Source organism: Pezoporus occidentalis, unplaced genomic scaffold, assembly GCF_034315485.1.
Source record: "Pezoporus occidentalis ecotype Australia unplaced genomic scaffold, CSIRO_AGI_Poc_V1 ctg158, whole genome shotgun sequence".
Lineage (NCBI taxonomy): Eukaryota > Metazoa > Chordata > Aves > Psittaciformes > Psittacidae > Pezoporus > Pezoporus occidentalis.
This window is the reverse complement of record NW_026913404.1, coordinates 2,305,396-2,327,174: the sequence shown is the minus strand read 5'-3', so window position 1 is coordinate 2,327,174 and position 21,779 is coordinate 2,305,396. Positions and strand designations below refer to the sequence as shown.

Here is a 21,779-nt window from a genome sequence, read left to right as displayed (position 1 = left end):
AAGGAAAGATGAGAATAAACCTGTTTCCGGTGCACTCTGGCAGGGAAAAAGGAACTGGTAAAAATAGAGCCGGGAAGCGCCGTGAGGATGCAGCCCACAAGCTCCCGCCCTGGAGTGGGAAGAGTGCTTCCCTCCGAGCCCTGCTGTTGACTTTCCTTCCAAAGGATATGAGCAGGAGGCAACACAGCCGAAATCAGCAAGTGCAACAACATCTGAGCAATTCTCCAGAGCTGACCTGGGAGCTGTCAGCATCTCTCACGATGAGGGAAGCCTGACCTACTGCAGTTTTTCCAGAAGCCCTTTAGCCAGCAAGTGATCTCTGCCTCAGGAAACCCCCTCAGCACCAAAAACATTAACAGCTTTTCAACCTTTGTCTTGCCTGAAACAGCAGCTACTTACAGTTTGCTTACTTCCAAGAAGCTGAGCTGTTGTCCAGTTGCCAATGAGGCAGGTAAGTAACTGGATCTAGACTTTTGTTTAGAGAACAAAGAGCAGTATCTGATTGCTTCCAGAAACAGATGAAGCTATTTAATGGTGACTGAGCCCTAACAGCATAGTTACAATGAAAAAGCACACTACTGCTGAAGATACAGCCACAAAGTGAGACACCCCAGGCCACAAACAGAGCTCTGGACCTTCCTCCAAATGTTTCAAGCGTGAAGATCATAACAAGTGCAAGTTTTACCACCTTATGTGTGGGCAAAATTAATTGCCAGAGTTCTCTCTGGCCCTCGTCATAATAAATATTGAGGATTTCCTTCTAAATATCTAGATCTAAATACACACTCAAGCTCCAAATGCTTCTACTAACTTGAATTTCAACCACTACTCTCACTGTAGGGCCTAGCACTCCATCAGAGAAGCACAATCAACCTAAGAAAGTTTCTCAAGGTCTACAAAAGCATTGGAAAACTCTAAGATCCAGCAGCCTTCCCAGTCCAAGAGTGTCTATCTATAGTACACTACAGTCCAGTGCTCAAATTCAGTCAAGCAACTTCACTCTGCATACGAGTACAGGATTTTGTTTATTTGTCTGTGAAGGAAGGGTTGGAAGCACTTACTGAGTAGCTACATGTCTCAAGAACGACAACACGGTTGGCAAAAGTCTCGTTGTGGGCTTCAATGCGGAGAGTTCGCTCTTTCCAGTTGACTGTGTTTTTCTGGATGAAAAACACATATTCTACCCCTGCAATCTGAGAAGGATGAAGAACCAAGAGGAGGAGGAAAAACAGAGAGAAAGAGTAATTTTAGGAGCCTTTATCTATCTGACCCAGTCAACAAACCCCAGGGTTCCACTTGCCTTCTTCAGCAGCCTAGGAGCATCCACATTCAGTTTGCAGCTCCGTTCAATGACATGGATAGCTCCATCATCACTCCTGGATTCATGAAGGATTTCACTCCCCAGGAAGACTGGGATCTCTGGACATGTAGGAAAGCGTTTCTCATATGCCTGGGAGTGAAAACAAAGCAAGTTTCAGATTCTGGATAGATCAACTTTAACTCTTCCCAAATTAATTAATTCCCTTACAGTAAAAGCCACACAGAACAGAGGCCCTTTACCTCTGAGGAAAAGGGAACCAACACAGAGGTTGAAGTTAAAGCCAAATAGTTATGAACAGAGCCAGGATCTGCTCATTTCAGTCATCAAGCCAAGCATGTCTTAACATAACTTATCCTTCACACAAGAAATAGAAGCAAAATAACTCAAACATCAGGAACCTAATCTTTGGCTAGCAAAAGCAAGCACAGCTTTTCTGATTTCTGCTAGCTAAAGGCTCAACCCAGAGACAGTAACATTCAAGTCAGACATTGCCTGTATGAAGAAGGCTATTGAAAAATATTTAGTACTCCTGTGCCTTAAAATGTGATGTGTGAAACAGTTCCAGCTGCCCTGGACTATCAAGGGTAAGGCCTCCAATTACTGGCTACTCACTTAATCCATTTCTAAAATAATTCTGTCCTGGTTCTGAAGTCTTCCTTGTTTTAATTAACCAAACCCTCTGAAAAGCCTTTTACCCAAAGCTTCATCACCAGCTGTAGCAAAAATCCAGCTTTTCATGGCCCTTGCATAAATGGTACCTACTGTGACTCCTCTCTAACCTCTCATTACATTGCAGGATCTTTGCAGGATGGAATGTTTTCCTTGCATTTCTGAAAAACATCTTGCATTTTGTGATGCTGTTGTAGATATGGAATTGAAGCAACTAAAGTACAAGCAGTCCAGGGTTCAGGTACAGCAGGAGGAGAACCTGTGCTCTCTTTCCATTGCACTCTAAGAGTTACACTGTCTGGTCGTAAGATGTTTTTGCTATCAGTCCAGAGCTGAGCCCAACCTCTACAAACAGCTGCTAGCTTCCTGTCTTCTGTAAGAGACAACTGTTTTATACAGCACATAGTGCTCTCATGAGTCTTTATATCTTTATCTACCACAAAAGAAAACATTAATGTGATAATGATAAAGACCAGCTCAATTGCCAGCACATGCACAGCGCTGTGGGCATGCTCAGGGTGGCTGCAGTCTCCGTTACTACAGCAGTTTGAAGGCTAGTTGCCCCATTCCTGTACCCTGGGATAATACCTGCTCTTAAAATAGCTCAGGCTCTTAAAGACACATTCCCTATCTCCTGCTACTAGACTTCTGGATGGAATAGAAGTTATTTCAGATTATCATGGTGCTCTAGTATCAGGAGGAAAGAGCAAACAGACGACCAGCATTGAGTTAGCCAGAAACAAAGTGCAGAGGTCTTGAAGTCATCCTCTCCAAGTCACTGAAGTAGTGTTCTGCTTGTTTTGCCACATTTCTTTGAGAACTTCCCCCATATCCGAGAGACCACTGCACGTGCCTTCACCCCTGGTTACAAGAACAACAAAACCTGGTTTGATAAATACAGAACTTCCCACAGCAAGTGAGTTTCCAACAGCAATCCACCTGGCTCCATGCAACCAAAAGCACACACATTTCTTTAAGCAGCTTAATTTGTTATGATGGGAAATCATGGATTCCAGCTACCCACTCCTAGTTACACTGCACTTCCCTCAAGGGTCACAGAGCAGAGGGGCTGCATCCCTCACTACCTGCTCTCAGGTATCCGCAGTTGCCAGCAGATTAATCCTCTCAGGCAAAGTTAATACTCCCTACTTGTGCCTCTACCTATCCTCCCCCAATCCTCCAGACTCATACAAGCAAGAGTCTCTCCAGGCCACCATTCCTTGTTACTGGAGCCTCAGTGGACAGTGAAAGCTGTGAACACCTTTGTAGGCCACTGGAATACCAGAATATTTAGCTACTGTTTTTCAACTGTTTGTCCCATGCCACTTCTTACACATGCCCTTAACATACTTGCGACAAGTATAACTGAAATTCCTACCCTAAAAGAAAGCTGCCCCATGGCTTTGGAAAACAATAGTTAGCATAGAGATTAGACACCACCTCTAGAGCCAGAAGGCCACCTTGAGAATCCATACTTTTGACAGCAGATCATAAATTCACCCAAATACTAATAAAATCCCACAGCTCTGTTCCTGCAAGGAGCACCAGGCCCTCCTCATCCTCAGCTCACAGCACCATGCCCCATGCTGCCTGAACACAAGCACAGTCTCCTCCACCTCAGCTCACAGTGCCAGGAAGCAGGTAACGTGGCATGTGCCAGGGCTCCACCTTCACCAAGCAGGAACAAGGCTGAGCCAACACCATCTATTTCTCTTGGATCAGGGCTGGCCAAGGATTTCTTGCCTCAAGTACTCATATTTCCCACAAATTTAAGAGTTACAAAGCAGTTGGAGCAGAAGGAACTGCCAAATAGGGTGATCTCAGCTTCTCACCCTCTGCTCTTTCAGGGGTACAGCTGTGCCAGGAACATTTGAGGGAGTCTGCAGAGAAACAAGAGCTGTTCTACTAATGATCAAAGTACAGATACCATTCCAAGGCCTCACTTCAACTGCTTCACTGGGGTACTGAGCTGCAAGAGCCTCCTCACCACAGAAAGGACACATTGGCCAATCTGAAGCCACACACACCACTGAATCCAGGTACCTCTGGCTCGCACTTGAAGATGAAGCCACCGGATCTCATCACACAACTGTTTCTTTCTCCACTAAGTATGCACTTGACCTAGAGACCAGCTTCCTAATGTCCTGGTCTTGGTTTTACTGACAGTTCAACTACTAACAGAGTGCAGTCACTATTTCAGACACGTCTATGCACAATCCTAGTGATATAACGAAGGTCAGTCTGAACCCATCACCTAAATAGGTGGAACATTTCCATATTTGAGAAAATACCAATATGTGAAAGGGATTCCAAGTCCTTTGCTAATCTTTGCACAACTACTCAAAAAATACAGCAGCTGAAGATGCCTGAGATCATATGAAGGACAGCTGAAGCACCACACTGCTGTCGCAATAAAGTTGTGCTAATAACATGCCTGAGCTTCTACCCCTGAAGGGACTGACCTGTGAGAACAACCCATCCTTTGCACCCAGCATCCTCCACAAAAACACTAGATTTCTGTTCCAACAGAGAAATTGAAGGAAGTCATAAAGACAGATAAATGTTTCAAGGTGTTTTTTCCAAACCACTGACAGAACTAGAACTAGAGAAGGCTCTGAGGAGACCATACAGCAGCCTTCTAATGTCTAAAGGGGGCCTACAAAACATCTGGAGAGGGGCTTCGGACAAGGGCCTATAGGGACCGGCTTTAACCTGACAGAGGGGAGATTGAGATGAGCTCTTAGGCAGAATTTCTTCCCTGTGAGGGTGCTGAGGCGCTGGCACAGGGTGCCCAGAGAAGCTGTGGCTGCCCCATCCCTGGCCGTGTTCAAGGCCAGGTTGGACAGGGGTTGGAGCAACCTGGTCTAGTGGAAGGTGTCCCTGTCTGTGGCAGGGGGTTGGAAGTGGATGAGCTTTAAGGCCCCATTCTCAGCCAAAGCTGACAAACAATTAGTCACATGACAATTAGCAACGATTAATCAACAGTGATATGGCTGAAGATTAAATCAGTAAAGAGTGCTTTGACCAAGGTGTCTCTGCAATCTCCTAGGAGATGCCTCTGAGTGGCTTCTCCTCTGCTGGCCAAAAAGATGTATCAACACTGAAATAGAAGAAAATCAATTTGTGAGAGGAGTCTTTGAAAACAGAAGGAAGCCACACTTAAGTGTTCTTAACACTTGGCGGGGGGGAGGTGAAATACACCATAATCAGTACAAAAAAGGTAAAAAAAAAAAAGCATCCATGAGATTGCCCTGAAGGTCAGGCAGATGCCAAACTTTACCAACTTCTACAAGTGAAGAAATCAAGTAACATTCTAAAGTCTCACAACCACAGAGAAAAGGAGAAATTACCCTCTTCTAGAATCCCCCTACTTCACCTGCCTAACTCCTCCTTCTCCAAGGCAGAGTCCTTTGCCTTAGCAGAACTGAGGTGTTACATATTGACAATGCAAGTGTTTTCCTGCTCCCTTTCCAGTTTAGTCTCCTGCAAACTGACAATAGCTGTACCCACTGCTGTTCCCTGTATAAGCCAGAGAACACAGCCAGAGGGCAGGATCTTTTCTAACAGCTACTCCTGTTTCTCCTCTGCAGGTTTCAACATCCCTTCCTAGCAAGTGACTGTGTGTAATCAACTACACAGAGGCCTCAGGATCAAAACAACAGGACTTCCAAGCACTGAATTACTGCATGAAACAAAACACCTCAAAACCCAAACCCTCCTGCACACCTTGAGGCTTCTGTCAGCTTCCACCAGCCCACTGTCTGCTGGGTCCTGGGGAGTTCTGATGTGCTCCAAGAGAGGCAGCTTCTGGTAGATGATCTAGTTTCATACATTAGTATCCCAGAGGAAACATTATCCTCTCAGTCTTGCGGCTGCATACCAACTCCCAGAGCAGCAGATCTGGCTCTCCATGCTCCAGTCACCCAAGAGAGGCAAGTCTTCAAGCTTCTCACCAATACATACCAAATAGGCAAACTGGTTTGGGCTCTCCCTGTCAGTATCCTTTAGCAAAGTAAAGCTTGTGTGCTGAATGCTGCTGTGCATGAAGTCATGCAGAAACGCATCAAGCTATTTTAGAATGGCAGTTGGCAGGAAAACATTCATGTTCTACTTGACAAGTGATGCTCTGAAGTGGCTGCATGGCCATCGTGTCCTCAGGGCTTTTTCATAGTTGAAGCGATTTCTTAGTGACAGCATCATGGAGATCTGCTATTTCAGATTCGAGCAAGAGCACAAGAAAGGGAAAAAGTATGTACTGACTCCTACATGGTGCCAAGATGAATTTAAGAAGGATTTTCCAGAGTGTAAAAGCTCAGCTATGGGGAAAAGTTACATTGAGTAGAAAACATAAAGGAACCAAACTGTTATGCACCTGATGTAAACAGAAACTATTACAGTCAATATTGTATGAATGTATTACAAGGATAAAACTTCATCCTTGTGCTAAAAGCTAAAACACTTCAAGCTCTCACAATCAAACACTGTTTTAAGCCATGTTAACAAGATTCTTCAAGGTCATGTTACAGTCACGTACAGTTTGCCAGGATAAAGGAAGAAAGTATACACCTATGTTCAGATGAACAGGAAATGAGGGGGATATATAACAGGCTTTGAGCTAAAGATGTCCAGATCTCCAACCCTTTGAGAAGGGAAGATTAGAAGCAAGACAAGATCCCTCATCACTTTTAAGTAGGAAACAGATGCATTTGGACTATCTTTTGAGCAGTCTGATGATACATAAATGCTCCTCTCCAGATTCAGGTGTTTTCAGATTATGACCTTCTAGGAAGGTTAGTCATCATTTCATCTTGCAGTCCCTCCTGTTAAGAACAAGACTATATGTTTTCACCATACACAGTAACCCCTTGGCTTTGTAACCACTGCAACAGATGCCAGCTACTTGCTAACCACAGTAATGTAAAATAAAAAAACACATGGAACAACAGGGAGAGGGGAGGGTCCAAATGAATAGTTGGGGTACAGAAGTGTACTGAAGTTAGGGAAAAGGGAACTTAATTTTAAGGAGGTGCAGAGCATCTGCAGAGTAGCAGAAAAAGTCTCTGGGTCCCAAGGGGAAAAAAACAAAACAAACAAAAACTGTCCTGGGTTCAGCAGGACACAAAGAACAAAACACAAACACAAAACACTTGTTGGAAAGAGGAAGATTTGCCAGTGAAGTCCACTGGACCACAGTACCCAGGCTACAAACATTGTCCCAGTGTTCTCTCTCCCTGGACTCCAGCCAATAATTTGCCTCATTGCTTCAGATTTTGGTGAAAGAAACAATTCAGGGAGCAGCAGCTGCCTATTACAATAAAGGCACATCTGAGTGACACAGCGAAACCAGGACATGCACTGCAGCTGCACAAAGCTAGCTCAGGAAACTACTAACATGCCTGACCTCCTGCCTCAGAAGGACCAATATCCCACGGCAGCTATTCTGCTATAGCATTCTCCTCTGCTTCCTAGAGAAGACACTTAGTGCTGGAGCAGGCCAAGTCAAATAGTACAACACACCAGCCTTTACAAAGAACTGCAGAAGTAATGCCTTACTCAGGAACCCAGAGAAGCTGTGGCTGCCCCATCCCTGGCAGTGTTCAAGGCCAGGTTGGACAGGGCTTGGAGCAACCTGGTCTAGTGGAAAGTGTCCCTGCCCATGGTAGGGGGTTGGAACTGGATGAGCTTCGAGGTCCCTTCCAACACAAATCAATCTGGGATTCTATGACACATCTGCCATCGCCTGTGGTGGAGAGCACGAGATACACAGAAATAGAAAAGCAAGGGAGCAGACATCTCAGGTGACTAACACCTTAAAGAGCAAAACATAGCAATCAAGAGTCACATCACACACACACAGTGAGTCACCCCAAAGGCAAAAAAGCCAGCTTACGAAGTAATGCCTAGCTGGAAGGACAGTCTGTCATTGCCAGAAGCTGCTGTGAAAATGTAAGTTAGCCATAACATGGGGTCAAACCTGGACAGGTCACTGCTCAGCAGCTTAAAAATCCATGCTACATGAGATGCAGCAATTCGTGATGATTCTGGATTTTCTCACTTCTTTCAATCCCTTCTCAAGAGCTTATTATGTGTCTTCTGCACCTACACATTCAATAGAAGGGAGAAGGGTCTTTTGGTCACTACAGGAATACAAGCTAACAGTGATACCTCTGGCTCTGTTGTCTCCTTGTGTTATGCATCAGTGCCATTGAACTGTAGCTTACTTTAGAGCAAATCCATTCCTGCACTAGACTGTACTGATCAGGTTAAACTTGAGGCACAGAAATAAGCCTCCACGTTACAACTGGAGAAGGCGATTAAACAGGGACTATCCTGTACAGACTCTTCTCTCCAATCCACACATGGTACCAGCACCATCAACTCCTAAACCATCCATGCCCAGCAGTCTTACCAGTGGAAATGTAAAGCTGAAGAGAGTTGGATGATCCCCACAAGACACACTAAGCAGGCCAGATGTGCAAGGTTGCCAGCAGTTCTCCAAGACTTGGAACAAATCAGCAGCTCTTCCATCCATTTCCAGCAGCTGTGGTAAACCAGCACTCAAACATTTTCCACTCACTTGAGGGGAAATGTCCTGCACCATAATCTCAAGGGAAACATCAGCTCTTTTCTCAGCCTATTACTCACTCTTAGCCTGCTTAATACCAGGAGGAGGTGGTGGCAGGGCACAGGGCCTCAACACACAAGTACAGCTGTGAAGAATCATTCCAGCTGACAGAGATCATTACTTTTAGACTTCTGTTGCCAAATGCTTCTCAGCATTAAGATGATGGGATATTTATAGTGTATCTTGACAGCACAGTTTCAAAGCATCAAGTCACACTGAACCATCATGTCTTGAGTCAACACTAGATCCTCTATAAGTGCATAGAATGTTAACCCAATAGCTTCTGACAATCACAACAAACTTACCTTCAAAATATGGCAAAAAGAGGCACAAGGGAAGCTGCCTTCTATGAGATACCTGGCACAAACCATGCCTGCAGACAGGCCATCCACATTTGGAGATGATTTGTCTGCAGTCAAGAGGCAAGTGCTATAGACTTAACAATCCTGACAGACACAGCAGATTCTGTTTTGTAAGGGAGTATCCATTTCCTAACTACTGCTCAGATTACACATGTGATATGGATCGAACACCAAAGAACAACTATTTTAAAACATTTCCCCCCTTGCACATTCCTTCTCAATCTCCAGGGTACTGCCCACCAGAAATACTATTTCAGACAGTATCTGAAAACTGTGCATCATTATCTACATCCCAGCAGCTCCAATGGAGCTTTGGAGCTCTAGGCATACAGGCTGCACACTGCAAAGCTCTACCCTGTGCTATCTGCAGCTATCCAAGGACACAGTGGGTAGCAGGCCACTTCTTTGGCACTCCTGCAGATGCTGCATTTAGAGCTCCACTCCAATTTCTTTGGCTCCTCTGCAGAGCCCTCTGATCAGCTGCACCATCACTACTGTTTCAGAGAGATTCCAGCTGCCAGAGACCACTCTGCTCTCCCTGCAGCACATGCTCCTCTGCTTCCAGTGTTCACACTTGAAAGTAAAGGCTATGAACAAACATCAAGTAGTTTAGTTAAGATTCTACTTTATTTAAAACTAGCCTGGGATGATACTAGACTAATGACAACTTGGAGTTCCAGATAGGTATATTCTATCTAATTATAATATAGAGGAATTCCCAAAACTGTATTCTGTGGTGCATCTGTGCTGTAGGCACTGTAAGATACTAGACTGTAGTTGATCTAGACAGCAAATCTGCATACCTTATGTAGCAAGACAGCAGCAGCCTGAGACCTGGATGAGCTGTGAACACACACATTGAACTTGTCACTCTAAACAAACCCACAGAACTAATGAAATCCTTGCTAGACATCAGTCTGCTTTTATGTTGCACTGCTTTCACACACCATTTTCTCTCTTATCACATACCCCTCCCCATTTTATCTGTCACCAACTTATACTGCAAGCTGTTTGGGCCACACTGTGGTGCTTACCCAGCAAAAGAGGGCTCAGAGGTTCTGCAGCAAGCAAAAGCATTACCACATCAGTCAGTGAAAACACTGAACCCTTTAAGACACCACAGTATTAGAGAACATGCACAATACAGCAGGATTTAAGCAGTCTATATACTCGATGTGCTAAACGCGACAGGAAGAAGTCATTAACTGAAGCTACTCAAAGATCTGACATCTTTAGCACAATGCATGTGGATGCTGAAATGGCACAAATAATTTTGAAAAGATGTATGGAAAGCAATTGTAGCGATCAGGACTTGAACTTCAGAGTTTCTTCTGCAGCTAAACCTGACAGCAAAAATAGCACAGCGCGGCTTTCAATCAGAGTGCATATACAAGCCTCCAACACTACTGGCACAAAAGAACGTTGGGATGATTGTGCAAGAAGTGATGCACTTTGATTTTAGTTGTACAGGATGTTTGATTTGTGCATGTAACTGTGAGCCAGAACCTCAACTGCTGGAAAGGAGCAAAGCTTCAGTGGCTGCAAAGCAGCTTTGCCAGTGTGCAAATAGTCAGTGCAGCCAAGGCTGATCTGCTGGGGGATTATTCAGGGGCAAGAGCAAGGACCCCTGCCAAATCCAGCTACTGTCATCCAGACTGCTTCAGCGGAATCAGGCATGAGAAAGGCATCTCTCACAGGGACCACAGATATTTGCTCTCGATGGGCTACAACCCTGTGTTACAAGATCAGAGAGCAAATACGATGGAGGAATATTTTCTGCTGCTTGCCTCCATTTCTGACTCTAAATAAACCTGCAACATTTGGAGACTGAATTAAGTTTGCCACCCAGCTTATTAGTGCCCAGTCTACTCAAACCATACTGAGAAGAAACAGATGTATACACAATGTCCTGCTTTATCTTACCTGAAAAACAGAGCACTTCATATCAACTACATGCAAAGAATTGCCACTGAAACTAGAAGAGAATCACAGAGCTGTTTGCAAGGACCTTAGATGGCCAAGCTTTCACTTGCAGACATAGGCAAGAATCACAATCTGCCACCCAACAGATCTGTTAGAGACTGAGCAGTGCTCAAGATAAGAAATGCTCATGTACCACATATGCACCCACTGAACAACCACCCCCCTTCTCAAAAGGATGTTGCACACAGTAGAAACACCCTAGACTGAAGTGTACCACTCAACTGGTGCAGTGAGAAGCACACACCACTGCTGTCCATGTGTGTGTTTTCAAGAGACAGGGCTCTGAACTGCTCATATACGTGTCAACACATGCCATGGGCAGCACCAAGAAATGAGGTCAAGCAGAAAGCAGCACTGACTTGCATTGTGCACGCGCAGGGCTCAAGAGCAGCTTGGTCTGAAGCATGGTGTACAACCGGTACATGCAGTGAGAGCTGATACTGCTGCTGCAAACTACCAGATGCCAGAGCTTTGGTCTGTCTTTTCAAAGCCATGACATATTTTTAGGTAACAGTAGTAAATCTCTCACAGGCTGCAAACATAAAGCTGATATCCTGTATGCAGTGCGCTTAAATGTCAAGTTACATATATAAATATATTCACATATACATATAGCTTTTTAGCTTTGAACTAAACCCAGCCTTTAACCTACTAGTATTGTGTTTTGCAGAGCTTTCATTTCACAGAAAATATATATCTCAGATAGTAATGTCATAAAGGTTTGATTTGGTTCAAGGTGCAAAACCTGCAATCAGATCATTCCTCTTTTCTGGCTCTGCATCCTTTACCATTCCCTCAGCATCAGGCTGTGCAGGAAGACCCTTGGCTTGCAGTGGAAACTATCAATCACTATTAGCAGTGATAAGAGCTGAATGTGAAGCGCATTGTCAATGTGGCAAGAGGACCAAATAACTGACACAAGTGCTGTCATGAAGCTTCTCATTTACACCACAATTGCAGCAACTCAGACTATACATCAAGTATGGAAGAGTCCTTGGGGGGTGTTATTTCAGATCTGTAGCTTTAGGAACCATCCAAAGAACACTCAAAGTATGTGAAAATGGCAGGTGTCATTTGCAAGTGCAAAGGGTTGAACACACTACTAAAATTAATGGGAACAAAACTCCCTATGCTTTCAAAGCTAAAACTAATAAATTCACTAATAGACCTAGTAATTCACTGGCAAACAATGATGGTAAATACATGGTCTCAGCTTTGTTTCCTGTACAGCTATGCATTTTGGACTTGCTCACCCAAATCAAATTCTCATCTCCACACAGAGAAGGCTCACAATAAGTTACAGAGTAAGCCACCATTCATGAGCTACTGCAGAATTACCTTCTGGATTTTTCCCTCATTATAACATTTTAGTAAAAAACCAAACAAACAACCAACCCCCTCAAAAAAAAACCAAAGAAACCTAAAACAAACAAAAAACCAGCAAACAAAAACACCTTTCAGCTTTAAAAGTAAAACTACTACACAAAGAAACCAAAGAGTATGTTTATACTTAGGGATTTTCTTGTGTGTAAAATAAAATCAGGAGACATCTGCAATTTCAAACTCACTGATCTAATTGAAGACAAGATCAGGCCCAAAGAAGCATGGACAGGCTGTTTAAAGGGGCAGCCCCATTTAAAAAGAGATGCAAAATAGAAGAGATAAAATTGAAAGGAGAAACATGACGAGATAACAAAACACCAAGGTTCTTTTTAAGGGATGAAGCTGTCAGGCACTGGTTATAATTTGAAGAGCATGACATTTTTGATTCTTTAAAGTGAGTGCAGGTTAGGAACAAAGCAGGTGAATATGAGTACTGTGAATTAGAATAGATGTGGAAAGATTATCCTTTGTTTAAGCCTTTTTAGAAGGGAGGGTTCTTCTAACAAGAAAAAATTCAGAGCTCCTGAATGACCACAAGAGGCTTGGCAAGCAGATTCCTTTTTAGTTCCTCAGATGTATAGGACCGGCAAAGAGAGCAAGAAGGGGGAACATGATCCTCCTTCCAAGAACTTGGAAGATATGTCAAACCTACTGCCTGTGAATGCCAGAACCCAAGCTGCACAAGCATTAGTTAGTGTAAACCCATAAACAATTACCCATAGATATGCAATAACAAAGGTATTAACTGTAAGAGCACCAGCTCATCTGTCAAGCACAGCCCTGTGCTGTCTAGAGGAGGAGCAGCACACACATACACCCTGTACAAGCCCAAGGAAGATAAATTGAAACTGAAGGCAAGGCTCAACAAAAGACGTGTTTTTATGTGCGTCTGAACAAGGAAGCAATGAAGCCATTGCCTCATTTGGCTATGACAACCCTATTTCTCAGGCCTCCTATCTCAACGAAGCACACACAGTTTTCTGTAGTGGGGTCCAAATATCCAAGGTTCTGGGAGAAAAAATATTTCCCCTAACAAACACCACTTCCCTCATGACAGAGCCTGAACAGATCACAGGAAGCATGACCCTTCCTGATATACAGATGATATACAAGCCCAAGTGTATCAGGCTGCAGGGTGCACAAGGACACATAAAATAAGGTGTCTTGAGTCCACCCATACGACCCCTGCTTTCCTACCATTAACCACAGTATAAGCCCTCAGCACTCCAAAAGGTTCACACCAAGCATTTGAGGGGAAAAAGATGAAAGCAGCTGAACAGCAGATTGCCAGTGCAGAGGAAGCTGCTGTCAGATTTATGTCGAAGCAGATTAACAGCAATGCCACGTGCTGAAGAGCAAAACACCTTCACTGCACACCCACTCTCCCTGCAGAACTTCCAGCAGCTGACAGCAAGCACCTGACAGCTCTGTGATGCCTGCAATGCCTCCACACGCATGGAAGAGCCATCTGAACACAAACACAATAACAAAGCTGCATCCAACCCAGCCTGCATGCCCTGCCACTAGATTTGAAAGCTGCTTTGTAATGCCAGTCTTGGTAAGAAAGCAAATCCTGCTGCAAACACATGATTTCACAGGACATTAGAGTGGGACTAAAGGGGTCTATATTCAGCTCCCTACTCCACCACAGCCCTTTGGATGACCCTGGACAAGTAACTTGATCTTCATATGAAAGAGGACTAATATCTTTGCTAAGGTAATGGGAATTTGAGTTTGCTGAAGAACAAGAGGATGACATTTACAATCCTCATCCTGAAAACCCAGGGAATTTAAGTCCTGTTATGTTGAAAAACTGAAAGCAAATAAAACTAAACCACTTGAAAACAAAACCCATCAAACTGCTGCCTTTAGGCTTTCTGCTAACAAGCTTACAGAAGATTTGTCTAGAGACAGCCTTCCTATATTAGCAGCCAGTCTATTGACAGGCATCTGGTGTTAGGCTTATCCTGCTAATATAGACAACAAGAATGTGGAAAGGTATGCACAGAGCAAAGACAACACCAGGGCTTGTTATGAAGACATTGCTCTAAATCTAATTCAGGATGCACTGAGAGCAGAAAGCACATGGCCAGGAAAGTTTCACTATCACAAACATCAGCCCCAGACTCGCTGGAGTGATTTTACAGCATGTTACTGGCTCAGCTGTTAACAGACATGGCAAATCTGGGTAAGACTGGAAAAAATAAGCAGAGGGGGATTAGGGAGGGAGTCCAACTGTCAAAAAAAAGTGTTTATTTGGATGATCAGAGAGCATTATATGAATGGCAACCACTCTGAGCTGAGGAACCTTTGGGGTCCATTAGTCACATTTAAGACCAATAGAATCTCTCCCTGAGTTTTAACTATTGAAATAGAAGGAGGCCACTTGGGATAAAACACATCTTTTGGCACTTGAATCTAGAAGAGGCAAGACTGTCAAGAGGAATGCAGCGTATTAAGTCAGGCTCTCCCTTTTATGTAAATGTCAGCTACCTCAAATGGCTATAAGCTTTCCACCTTCACTCTTGATCCCTAATAAACTAAAGAAAACTGGTGTCCTTGTTCAGCAGGGGAGAAGATGGAGAAAGCAGCAAAGTGGCACATACTAAGTTTGCCTCCAGCAGACTGAAATGCCCAACAGATTACAAAACAAAGCTTTGCAAGAGTCTGCAAGCAGATAAATACTTAGATAAATTCCCAAATGCTAGTGCTGCCCTTGAAATGCAAGCAGCAAGCCCTTCAGAATGATATTTGACTCACACCTTGAGGAGCAGCAGCAAAGTCCAGAATATCAGAAATGTCTTTAAACTCTAAGGACACTGCCATGGTCACATTAGCTTTCTGCATCATCAGCAGAACTTCAAGTACAGCCTCTTGTAGGAATCACAATTTGAAGAGATCTCTCCCAACATTCCAATCACAGAGTGAACAGAAAATGATTTTTCTAAAGATTTCTAGCTTTCAGCCAGAAAGCTCAGTATGATTTAGAATCAAATTCTAGATACACACATCCTACAATACTGATTTGGATCATATCTAGAGACATTCTAAACTGAATGGCATCTGGTGATCAGGCAAAGACTGTCTGGACACAAACTGACTCTGCCTACCTGAATGTCACAATTTTTTCCTTCCTTGTGAAAGGGTAATTACAGCAGGCTTAGATTTGTTATTTTGGGAGGGCTTCTTCCCCCCTTCCCCTGTAATGTCTCTCTTACAGTTCTAAGATGTTGATTCTTATTTTTCATGGAAAACAGAAGAAAGGACAAAAAGATAATGAGAGCTGAATCTCTGTTCCTGCAGCGTACTCATAAGGTTGCCACAAAGACATGTTAGCCAAAGCTGCAGTCACCCCCCCCACTGGCCTGAGGTCACAGCCCTTAGCAGCTGGAGAAGTAAAAGTGCTGAGTGTTACTCACTGCCATGACGAGCTCAAAAGGATACTTGTAGACCCGAACTGGGGACTGGTATTTCTGCACCATTTTTACTACACACCTGTAATAAAAAGAAGTTGGAAAATTTCAGAACCCTTACACCAACCACTACAATACATCCCAACAATTCTCTCACAACTTGCTAGAAGCCTTAACTCTTTCTCACAGATAGAGAGTAGGCATGTTAGGTACAGTATCTTGCTTAACAAGTCAGTGGCAGAGACAGAACGAAAGGTAAGTCTCTGCAGTCCCAATCCAGCATGTGGTAGCATCCTTTGCTACTTTCCAACACTACTGCAGTAACTTCAACCTGGAGCTCCAACAAAACTCATAATAATTAAAGCACAAAACAGATGTAAAGCCAGAATCAATTGTACTCTGGAGAAGGAGCCTGTTTTAGGAGCCCTGCAAGGCTGAAATGGCAGTTGTGCTCCCTACCTCACTTTTCTGCATTAAATTCGTAATCGCTATGCAAAATGCCCCTTGTTGAAAGCTTCCACAGCTTCCTATATCTTGGTGGTTTAAATGCTGTGGTGCACAAAGTAGCATTCAGTTGTTTTAACCCACTAAAAGAAAAGGAAGCAGCATGCCTAAAGAACATGCCTGATGCTAAGCTAGCAATCACATCCCACTGACTGGATGCCCACTGCTTCCAGCTGAACTGAGGCAATAACTGCATGCAATGGAAACAATTCCGTTCTCAGCATTTCATTTCTCCAAGCCTCCTCTCACTGTGCTCATCAGGATTCCTCCCTCAGACTCTCTTGCTGGAGCTTTAACCCTCAAATATACATCAATAACCAGCATCTCAAGGAAGTACAGAGACCATTTAAAGGCAGTTATTAGGCTGCTTTCTGTGATTCCTTTAGGTTCCATTATATTGTTTCTATTAATATGATCTATGAACATCAGAAACACAAAAGGCTGGACAGCTTGTTTGAGACATGATGCTGATTCCACCCCACTCAAATTCTACTGCTAAGCAGATACAGCCCTCGGCAACATGACGCAGTGAACTCAACAGTCAGAGCATTAAGTCAACTTATCCCTGGTATTTTAAGCCCAAAAATGGAGGAGAAACATGAATTAAAAGGCAAACAGCAATAGACCATCCCTCAGAAAGACTGCTGCAAAATGCCATTACACGGTAAAATCTAAGCCAGGGAGAGGGGAAAGAGACTTCAAAAAGTAGGAGTACCTGTGAACAGGGAGTGTTTGTAGAAGGGACTTGCAATCAGACAGTTACTCTGCAGAGGATCACATTACCCAAGCAGCAATGTTCAGGACTTGCTGGATCTCCAGCAGTTTTACTGGTGCTAAAACCCAGTCCACACCGAAATGCATGCAGAATGCATCAGCAGAGCATCCAACTCCCGCTGAAGTGAGCAGACAGGGGTGAGCAAACACCCAGGAAGCCCAGGCTGCTATCATTTATCAGATACCCAAGCCAAGAGGCACAGGGCACCTTGTAATGCAATGCTGTAATATGATGATGCAAGAACCATGCCTTGGCTGTGCAGGAACCTTCTGAGGAAGTGCAAATATAGCAAGAAAAGCCTCAAACATTTTTAGCTGTAACTTGCTCCCTGTTCTGACCTCACCTGCTAAACCAGGAACTCCTGCACTTCTGTAGGAGGAGGTCTCAGGACAGACCAGTCTAGAAATCACCTACAGCCCACAAACAAAGCCACCACCAACAGAACTGGATGGCACAAGCTATACTTCAACAGCTTTATCCATACTGCTTGAATACCTCCGTTGGTCCCCAGCAACTGCAAAACTGATTGTCACAGGTTTATTGCCCTGTACTCCTCTAGCTTAGGGAAGCTTGAGAAAAAGCATCAGTGATTATTATATCCATGGGAAGCTGTGGAAGACAGACAGCTGATAACTCACTCCTGCCCTAGAAACCTTGCATACCTTAGGCAAAGAGCAGTGACAGACTTTCTATGCCCTTTCCTCAGAACAGTGCCACGAGACAGTCATTCTGCTTCTCAAAGCAAGGGGCACTCCAGCTAGAATTCCTGGGGAAAAAAAGAAAAATTGAATCAGAAAAGCAGTGAAAGCTGTTCACAGATACAGATGGTGATTAGCATTGATAGAACCGGATGCCCCATCCCTGACAGTGTTCAAGGCCAGGTTGGATGAGTATTGGAGCAACCTGGTCTAGTGGAAGGTGTCCCTGCCCAGGGCAGGAGGTTGGAACTGGAGGAGCTTTAAGGTCCCTTCCAACCCAAATCTGTCTGAGATTCTGTGATAATTACAAGATTGTCAGCTGTTACCACCAGGCAGCTGCGCCATATTAGCTGAAGACACATATCCTCATAGAGCTTTAGCACCAAAAAGACAGACATGTTTTTAAAGTTCTCATGTATTCCACTCAAGTTATAAACAGATGATTTTGACCACCTTCTAAGGAAAACCAGAAAGAAACTACACAACTACAGAATAAGCCTGCTCCTATCAACACCCATCATACAACTCCAGCCTCCAATGGCCCAGGCTACCTGCTTACTTTGCATTTGCACTGGGCTAAAAGCACGTATTAAGAGCCACAGCTCTGCTGAAGAGCAGCAACTCACTAAACTACAGCCTAATCACTTGGAAACCCCAACCCACAGCCAGAGGCAGACCTGTAGCCACACACAGGGTAGCACCAGGGAAGGGCATCATTTCAGCAAGCCAAGCCCAGTGCAGTTGGCAACAATTCAGAAACTGAAGCTGCCAATACACTGAATCAAAACATCTCACAATAACTTTAACAATCCCAATTAGATATTGTCTCACCTATTGCACACCTGAACACAGAGGTGAGCAGCAGCAGCTGCCACATTGAACAAAGCATCCTATGACATGCTGACAGCAGTGCCAGCAGCACGGAGACCCAACAGGCTGCAACTCCCTGCAAAGCCTGTGTGTACCCTTCACCACATCCCATACAGTAACTCACACGTGAGCTAAAGAACGAAACCCTAAAAGGCAGAGAGTCAATTATAAGCTTGAGCTACACCAGCTGGCACTGTACCAGGGGAGGAGAGCAGGGAAGGGGGCGTGACATGGAAGGATACAAAGCCCTGATGGCACAGGCATTTCTCTGCAGTAACTTGGGGAGCATTTCAGAAAAAACAAATTCTTAACCAGAAGCAGCAAACACACAGCACTCAAAGCTACCACTACAGATCAGCTCAGCTTGGAGACTGCACATGCTCCCAAAAGGAACACATATCACTACACACACAGCAAAGGGAAGAGGCAGGGATATCAACCGTGTTTCCATTTTACTTAGAATCATCAACTGTGTACCTAAGTGGTTTTCCATATGCTTAAATTTTATTCTATTTGTAGGAGAGGTTTATTTGATGGAATACAGAACATGCAGATGGTTGGAAATCAGAAATTGAGTTTATATATCAAATATATATAAAGCCCCAAGCCTCTGCTTCTCACCTGGGCTAATACAAACTCACTCAGCTCTTTCCACATTAGAGCTGCCTGTTGAAGGGTGAAACTGGGCAGCAAGTGACTTTATTAACTTCTCCCACCTGTGGTGGCTTCCTTTCAGCTGAAAGAGAACTGAGCAGTTTTCTTGAGTTGCTGTTGACAAAGAACTGCTGAAAATAGCAGAATTCCAGACTTCCTCAACTACTATTGCAGCATGTGAAAGGCAGCTGCAGCAGCCAGCTAAGTTGGTATTGCCAATTAGAAAAAGGGGGACTCTGCAGGGCTTTTAGAGTAAGATGGAGAGAAAGGTGTCTAATACTTCCTCTGCCGAGATGCCTTTCACTCCATAGATGTTGACACAATAGCTGATGCTTTACACATGTAACAACAACATCTTCCCATCCCTGGCAGTGTTTAGGGCCAGGCTGGACAGGGTTTGGAGTAACCTGGTCTTGCGGAAGGTGTCGCTGTCCATGGCAAGGGGTTGGAACTGGGTGAGCTTTAAGGTCCCTTCCAACCCAAACCATTCCATGATTAGAAGGTACCAAGCTGTAGAATATTCATTAGAACTCTTTCACACAAGAACTTGAGACCAAGTCTTTCACAGCTTGACATAAGGAAGCCTCAAAGCAGAATGGTGCCAGCATAAGTCTTTACTATCTTTTAGAAGCAGACATTTTTCTCAAGCAGAACTTCATCTTACCCCTGAGAAACTGCTGTGGCCCCAGGGTGAAGCAGCACAGAGCCTGGCCACCACTCTGTACACCTTGCAGAGATACCTGGGGTTCTTCTGTAGACTATAATTCAAGGCCAAGAGCACAAACATTCAAACAACAGCATTTACACATTCTTCACAGCACCATGAGGAACAGTCTCTTTGGCTGAGAGGGGAAGAAGAAAAAGGAACAGCATACAGCATTCTGCTCTCTAAGCCTTGTATATATCAAGCTAAGCTTCATGACTAATGCTTCCACACCTCCATAAGTCAATTTTCTCACCAAAGAACCACCAACTGACCTACTATGCACAGCCACAGACAAAATTACTGATATTTGCCAACCTGCAGCAGTACGCAAGCATTCCTGAAGGAAAGCCCCTTGTTCTGCACCCTCTACTCCATCAGAACTCCCACTATGTATGCCACTTTGTCCATCAGTGCTATTGTCAACTGCTCAATACTCACGTTCAATTTAGGAACAGAGCCGCACTTCAGCTTAACCCGTAAACCAAGAGCAGCTCCAGTGGGCAGATCACTTAATGCAGCAAAGCCCCAGCACAAAACATCTCGGCTCCTCCTCAGTGAAGTTTCTTTATGCACATGAACCCCCTCAGCTCAGTGGTGTCACCACCACAATCCCATCCTGCCACCCGGAAGCCAAATCCACTACTTGGGAGAATTAAACCAAGTGACCCAGGTACAGCACATGGCTTAACCCTGCCCTCCATCCCCCGGGGTTTTATAGAGTTGACCCAAATCCATCAGTACCTTTGGCAGCACTTTACCAGAGCCAGCCTTTGAGCACACAAACACCCCAGGGCCGCTTTTGGGTGGCTTTTTGGACTTGCAGGGGCACGGAGGGTGGGCTGGGGCCGGAGGCGCCGCTCCCGAGCCCGACACAGCCGAAGGGAGGGTCCCGCTCGCTGCTCCCTCCCCACGCCAACACGAACCAGCGAACTCGAAACCCGCTTCTGGTGTTCAAGCCGGAGCGAGCCTCAGTCAGCCCCGGCCCGCCGCGGGGAGCGGCTCACCCGCTCCCTCCCTAATCCCCACAGCATTAGGGCTAGAATGTCCCGCTCAGCTACCCACAGCCGCACGGACACGGCTCCCGGCACCTTAACACCGGCAGCGCCCCGCGTCCCCCGGCTCCGCCACACTGTGCACGCCGTGAGGTACAGCGGCCGCCCTCCCTCACAGAGCCGCCCCGAGAGACCCCCGCAGAGGAAGAGTCGAGTCCCGTCCCGTCCCGCCACCGCGCCCCCCCCCTCACCGCGGGCACGACGGGACCCAGCCGGGCCCATCCCGAGCGCGGCGGCCCCCGTCCCGAGCGCAATCCCCGTCCGGACAGCGCCGCTCCCGCCGGCTCCAAGCGCCGCTTCAACCGCCGCGCGAGCCAGCCCCGCCCCGCCGCCGGCCCCTCCCCGCGCGGCGCCGCAGAGCGCTGTCCATTGTGCTGCGGGCCGTGAGGGGAGAGGGGCTGGCCCGGCCCCCGCCACGTGCGCGCCCGCCGCCATGTCGCGGAGCGGGGTGCAGGCGTCTGCCGGCCTAGCCGCGTGGGGCTGGTCTGGGGCCGGGGCTGGCGGGGATTGTACCTCAGGAGCTTGCCAGCGTGGCACCGGCCCTTGAGGAGCAGGAACCCGCCTGGGGGCTGGGGTAGAGGCAGCAGAGCTGCAGCTCCCAAACTGGGCCCAGACCAGAGATCACAGTGGGCTCAGGACTTCATGAGCTGAGGTGTCCGCTCACCCTGTCCTTAAACAGTCGCTGCATTGCGCCGAGGTTTGATTTGTTACACAGCTGCAAACTTGCACTTTCTGCTGGGCTTGTTCAGCCTGGAGAAGAGAAG

General features: G+C 45.5%; 1 protein-coding gene across 2 annotated transcripts in view; it reads right to left on the bottom strand.

Annotated features, from left to right (window-relative positions):
* SEC14L5 (SEC14 like lipid binding 5) overlaps positions 1 to 21,340 on the bottom strand; it is a 41,060-nt gene extending 19,720 nt beyond the window's left edge. The window contains exons 1-5 of one of the 2 annotated variants that reach the window (XM_062611968.1): positions 21,207 to 21,340; positions 17,698 to 17,801; positions 15,763 to 15,838; positions 1,301 to 1,450; positions 1,062 to 1,193 (exon numbers count right to left, since the gene is read on the bottom strand). In XM_062611968.1, the coding sequence (XP_062467952.1) occupies positions 1,062 to 1,193; positions 1,301 to 1,450; positions 15,763 to 15,825 (345 nt within the window). In that variant the 5' untranslated portion in view covers positions 15,826 to 15,838; positions 17,698 to 17,801; positions 21,207 to 21,340. The remainder of the gene's footprint in view (positions 1 to 1,061; positions 1,194 to 1,300; positions 1,451 to 15,762; positions 15,839 to 17,697; positions 17,802 to 21,206) is intronic. The other variant, XM_062611969.1, reaches the window with a different exon arrangement.
* Positions 21,341 to 21,779: the final 439 nt, after the last annotated feature.